The 6,476-nt window shown below is 41.8% G+C and overlaps 1 protein-coding gene across 1 annotated transcript; it reads left to right on the plus strand.

Moving 5' to 3' along the window:
- Nucleotides 1-2,420: 2,420 nt before the first annotated feature.
- LOC149186854 (lipase-like PAD4) lies at nucleotides 2,421-3,245 on the plus strand. Its single transcript, XM_089409475.1, has one exon. The coding sequence runs from the start codon at nucleotides 2,421-2,423 to the stop codon at nucleotides 3,243-3,245; it is 825 nt and encodes a 274-aa protein (XP_089265601.1).
- The last annotated feature ends 3,231 nt before the right edge of the window (nucleotides 3,246-6,476 follow it).

A 6,476-nucleotide genomic window follows, 5' to 3' on the forward strand; every position in this document is an offset into this window, starting at 1 on the left:
GGTCAATGGGTTGAAAAAAAAAGAGAAAAGAGAATAAGATCTTTGGGTGAAAACCTCCCTTGGAGGCGCCCAAGGCAGGCAATTAGGGTGAAAACCTCCATGAGGCGCCCTAGTTGTTTTTTTTTCAAAAAAAAAAAAAAAAAAAAAAAAAAAGTAAAAGAAAAATAAAGCTAATCTCCATTGAATAATTTCATGTTGCAGCAATGACATTGCAGGTTGCAAGAAGGACGTTTCATGACAGGAGGAGCACTCAAATCAAGATCAAAGGAATTTTTCTTGTGCCTTCTACAGGAAGCTCTGTATTTCTACAGGAAACATCCTGTAGAACCTTTGGACGAGCCAAATCCAATTTCAAAAGTGAATCTAATGGTGGGAATCTGTTGATTAGGCCTACAAGCACTTGTGTGTCCATCCCTTGCCTTTATCCATCATTTTTTTCCACCTCCTTGTGCTTCTCATTGTGCTTCTACAGGAACTTCCTGTAGAAATTGTGGGAAACTAGACATGGATTTCAAAAAGTGGTTTGGCGAACATTGTAGCTTCCTCAAGGGTTCAGAAGCCCTCATGCAATCTTCCAACTCCTCCTCCATCATCTCCATACCTGCATCACAGCCCAAGCTCAGTTATTCCTTCCATGCAAACACATGCAAGGTGCCTTGAAGCAAAAACACATAGAACAGAATTTGTTTTTTCCATAACTTGAAAACCATGCATCCATTTGACAAACCGTTTTATGGGGAATTGTACAAGGGTGATGGCAACATGCTTGAACAGTTTCAGCCAATTCCGGTGCACGGTTTCCAAGAAATCAGCCTCCATCACCATCAGCCATTTTTGCATTTTCTCCATATCCGTGCATCTGTTTCAAAACCTGTTTCATGGGGATATGCATATGGGTTATAGTAGCCTACCCAAGCAGTTTCAGCCGATTCCGATGCACGGTTTCCGAGAAATCGAGCTCTGAAAGCTTCAGCCATTTTCCATTTTTCTTGAAATCCGTGCATCCATTGATCACGATTTTTCTATGGGAGATGCATAATGATGATAGAAACATGCTCAGCAAGTTTCAGATCGATCCGCTTGGCCGTTTGGGGGAAATGGCGAAAACAAGTTCTGGTTTTGTGACCATGCAGCAGCAGCAACTTGAAGGTGCAGATCTGAACGTGGAAACAATTGCATGCAGCTCAGATCCGACCAGAGGACACCTACACAAGGAAAAGCAATAAAAAATCATCAGCCAAGCCCTCATGCAATCAAAGGATCCAAGCATGCAGCAGCAGAACATGAGCATGCAGCAACAAAAAGCTTCACAAGCAGCCGTTTGATTTCAGGTACGTGACTAAACCTTGTTCATCTATTGCACGAATCTAGTCTAAGCATTGCATGAACGAATGGAATGGTGAAATTAAGCCATGAATGTAGCAAGACACCCAGTTCTCTAGCGCTCAAGGAAAAATCATGCAGCATACGTGTATGGTCATTCATGAAAAATTTGAAAAAACACAGTTAGTGGTAGATCTGTTGAACTCCAGTGCACAGGACATCAGATGATTGACAGATAGATGAAGACATGCAGTTCATAACACCACTGCAGTTCTAAAAAGCCAGCGCACACGTTTTTCCACCTCACTCCACCAAAAATCACGCAAAATTAATGAGCGCTCAGCTGAAATTCATAAACTGTTAGTCAACTTGCACTTACATCATGTTAAACTGAAGTATACATCCTCTGCTTCCACAATCGGCTTAACCTATCGTCCTCCGCTGAGTTTCCTACCTGTTCTCAAATTTCACTCGTGCATCGGACTCACTCAAAGGCAGAATCACATTCTACAGGAAACGGGTGGGGTCTTCTACAGGAAAGTGCAGCAGAGTCTTCCAGAGCAGAGAAGCCTAAGGTTCTTCATCCAATTTGGAGCTTGAAGAAAGCTCTGAGATCCGACACCATTGTGGAATAAATCCAGTAGCAATAGTAGGCCATGGAGTCAGAAACGAAAACTCCAGAGTTCACTGGTGGTCAGGAGATTGCAACTTTTCTTGTCTCATATGGACTACTGCCCAAGGTTTGGGAAGAGTCTCTTCATGCAAGCAATTCAGAGGGCTTTACTGTGAATGAGCATGAAGATTTCGTATGTGTCGCTTTCGCTTCAAAGAGTAGAAGATTTCATTGTCAACCAGAGTAAACGTGGAGAGGACAATATAACAACTGTTCAAAAGGTCTCCTCTGAATGCCTCAAGGGTGATGATGGTGAACCAGCATTCATTCATCCAGGAGCTCTTATGTTGTTTCTCCATATAATCGAGAAAACAGATTTCCAAGCAAAGTTGCAGATTTACACGGACTTCAAACAAAAGGAACTCAAGCCGATCATATTTGTGGGTCACTCCATATGAGGGGCAGTTGCAACCTTGGCCACATTATGGGTTCTGGGAAAAGGCTAAGGCAAAGCTCTCCCTTTTGTATCACGTTTGGTTGCCCTCTGGTCGGACATGGAAGGCTTGTTGAAGCAATTGGCCGTGAGAACCGGGGAGGAAACTTTTGTCACGTGGTTTCCAAGCATGATATTGTTCCTCGAATGCTCCTTGCACTGATTGAGTCCATTGCTAACTCCTTGACTACCATTTTTCCTTATTGGCAGGGCACAAATGTGCCTGATTCTTTAATTCAAGATGCTTGTAGGACTCTTCTGAAACAGATCTTTGTTTCTCCAAGCAGCCCATACAGACCTTTTGGCGCTTACATGCTTTTCTCATGCAATGGTGTAGCTTGTATTCAAAATGCTCAGATGGTTTTGGAAATGCTTAGTTTGACTATGCGAAGCCAACAAACTTCTTTTGATGAGATTGTACAGGCCTGTCTTTCAGAGCACATAAGGTATGATTCTCTTTTGGAGGAGGTTTTGCAAAACTCCATAAGAGGGATACGATCAATAGAGAAGTCCAATTCAGAATCCCCTTACGAGATGGGTATTTTATTGCAGCTTGAAGCTATTGACGTTGGAGCTCAGAATGATCATGCACAACTGGCCCTACGAAAAGCTGGCGAAACTGAAAAAGGGTATAACACAAATGTTGATAAGCTAGCTATTGAATTAAGCGTAAAACAAAGTAGCATGGCAGAGCTTGAATGGTATAAAGAGAGATGGAAGAAGGTTCAGTTGCATGGCGAACATATCATAGTCCAAGGCCTCAAGTACCAGCCTCTACCCCACCACCAATTTCCATCAGGCCTATCAGCATATTGATGAGCCTCGTCATTGAGCTTTTGGGAGAAAATCATGGAAATTTTGGTTAATTAAGAGCAGAAACTTGAATGAGACAAGGAGGATAGATTATAGGAGATAGATCCTCCTCATTAAATCCTCACCCATTCAAATATTACTTAATCAAATCACACTAGCTCAGAGTTGCAAGCAGCAGGCAGTGGGGAAGAAGAGCAGAAAGGAGGAGAAGATGAAGGCTGCCATAGCCCAGCTAAAAGGAAAATTGCCCACAGCCAAGAAAGATACAGTGGTGCTGTCTGTTTCTACAGGAAGACAGAGGACTGTTTTTACAGGAAGCTAGCAGACTGTTTCTATAGGAAGCCAGCGAACTGTTTCTACAGGAAGTTTGGAGAAAAGGCAGCAGAAGGAGAAATTGGCCGATATTTTAGCCAAGGAGGCCACCAAGGCTATCAAAGACGAGGAGAGAGAGATTGGTTGCTCAGAGGATGAGCAACACTTTCAGTAGGGGGGTGATGATGAGCCCCAAAAATGGACAATTATTTGGGCTCATTCAACCTCCTAAGTTGACTTAATCCACCATTCTCATTGGTTTATTGCATGTTTTTGATTATTTTTATGGTAATAGAGTGAATTTGGTTAGTCATTATGCCAACAATTCTAATGGGTGCTTTGTGTAGCCTTTTTGGTCCACTTGGAGACAAAATTGAAGGTCTTAATGAGCACTTGGCAGCCAAATTCGTGGGAGAACAAGCTAGAGGATTTGTAGGAAGGTGTCCCCCTCATTTATGGGCCCTTACCTCGAATTCTCCACCATCAGCTCGGAGTTCAAAGGCCACCAAATCAATGAGCACAAGGGCAGCCAAGCAAGTCAAGTAGGACTGCTGTTAACTACAAGTCTTGGGCAGCCAAGTCCCTAAATTTTAGGAGGACTGTTGGGTCCTCAAATTGTATAAATAAGAAGGCTTAGGACCTCATTTTGGTTAGCCAGTTAGTCATTTTGTTAGCCAGTGGATGTTAGCTAGTTAGATAGTAGATAGTAACTAGTAGTTAGTCATTTCATAGCCTTGTTGTAGTGATTTTGTAATTTGATTTGTAGGCCATGGATTAGATTTTCTTTCAGCTCATTCTCAAGCTCTCCTTGTGGACAATTTTGATGTAACTCTTCATTCTTGATTAATAAATATGAATCCAGCTTTGCACCAGCTCTAAATCTCTCTTGGGAGGCTGTAGCTCTTGGGTTTGGGCCCATCTCAAGCGCCCAGTACCTCCCTTGTTTATCTTTATGTGTGTTCGCTGCATTCTTAAAATAAAATCTGCTCTTTAGATCTTGCTTTGTTATTTTGGTTGTTTTTGTTGGTTAAAGTAGCTTTTTATGTTTGGGAATCGATTGGTAGGAGTTTGTCATGCATTTAGATCTTTCAGAATGTTCTTGCTTACGTGATGTACATGGTTCTCTTTCCAAACGAGGCTGCTGTTTATTCATTTCATTGACAGTTAGATTAAGTTAGCTAGGACTTAGTTTGTTTGCAAGAATTCATTGATTCGGTTGAATGTGCATTGTGCAGGGCATCTCTATCACTCACTCACATGGTCAAGCTTCATCAGAGCCATCTGATTCATCCCGTATCTAGGCTTCTCGCTTCACACCCATCCTCTTGCCCACGTAACCCTACCTTCTTCTCCATTGTTGTCTCAACTACCTTAAAGCCAAATCAACCTTCCACACATCATCTCACCACTCCATCCATCAGTTCCTGGGTCACTTCAGACCCCCATCCTAACTCCATAACCATCCATGCATCTTCCATCAATCACCCATCCTCAAAAATCCCATTTCGAAACATCCTGTAGAAGAATTACAGAACATCCTGTAGAAACCCCTGCAGACTTCCTGTAGAAGTTCATAAACACGGTTGCATGGCATCCTGACTTTGTGAAACTCTCTGAAAGGATGTTAGGGATCCCTTAGACCCTCTCTGAGTCTTCCCATCCTTTTCCAAGCATTTCTCCTCCTTGATCCACCCCTGCACAGTGAAAAGCCAGTTAAAAGCACATGCATGATAATTCTAATAACTTAATAAAAAATACAAAAAGATGTTTTCTTCAGATAGTGATAACTTAGACACATGCATTTTACCTTCCTAGAAGTAATGGCATCTCTTTTCGTAGTCTGCATTCTCTCCTTTGCATCAGTAGGACTAGCTAGTAGAATTAGGGTTTGCTAGGGTTTGTGTTTCTTTTTGGCTTTCAGTTTCTTTCCGCAAGTAGATTAGCTTCCTTTGAGTTAGCTTTCGTCCATCAGTTAAAAAGCTTCTTCTAAGAGCTCATAGAAGTTGGCTTGAGCCCCTAGCGGACTTGTGCCAGCTGACCAAGTGACAGCTGCGGCAAGAGCTAGTACTTGTGCATACAACAGCGTCGCTTCCAAGTTTGTTACGAACTACCGGGTTGATAAAATTAAAGAAGGGAGTTCCAGAAGTTGTAGCATTATTGCTACAATACTGGGGCCCACCATCTTTTTGGCGCCGTTGCCGGGGAAGCGTCAGAATATTGGTGATTGCCGCTTTTCTTCTATTTTCCGCTACAATCTTCTGCTAAGTAGTTTATTTCATTTCCATTATGTAATTTCATTTATGCAAAAGTAGATTAGCATTTCTCGCTTTCATGGACTAGAATTTCAATTCTGTAATTTCATTTCTGCAAGCGTAGATTAACATTTCAATTCTGCAAGCGTAGCCTAGCATTTCATTCCTGCAATTTCATTTGAGCAAAATAGATTAGTCATTTCCTGATTCCATTTCGATTCTGCATTTTCATTTCAGCAAGATAGTTAGTTGTAGTTCAATCTATTTTAGTTTTGCAGGTACAAGAAGAAAAATACAAAAATCAATCAAAAAGATTTCCTTTCATGCCTTGTAGGAGTAGAGATAAGTTAGAAAAATGATTTCACAACACCCCCCATTGCTTCACACGGCCAACCTTCTCTCTTATTCGATGGCTGTGACTAAGAAGAACCCTGGGTGGACATCAAGACATATCTGAAGAACCTCTAGGGGAGAAGAAGAAGAAAACATTCCTCTAAGCGAATGGCTACAAGCAGAAATGTTGGGAGCAACATCTTGTCCAAAGATGAATTTGAAAATCAGATCAAAGATTTCAAGAGTGATATGAGGTAGTTTCTTGCCATGCAACTGGATACCTTGCGGATCCAAAAGAAGCAAGAAGAAGCCAAGAGGGCTTTGGTCATCTTTTGTC

The sequence above is a fragment of the Pinus tabuliformis genome, chromosome 3_1 (genome assembly GCF_031772625.1).
Source record: "Pinus tabuliformis cultivar Carrire ecotype Pingquan chromosome 3_1, CPIR1, whole genome shotgun sequence".
NCBI classification, from domain to species: Eukaryota; Viridiplantae; Streptophyta; class Pinopsida; order Pinales; family Pinaceae; genus Pinus; species Pinus tabuliformis.

Coding starts and splice junctions, on each gene's coding strand:
- LOC149186854 (XM_089409475.1), top strand. CDS start 2,421: ATGGGTTCTGGGAAAAGGCTAAGGCAAAGCTCTCCCTTTTGTATCACG.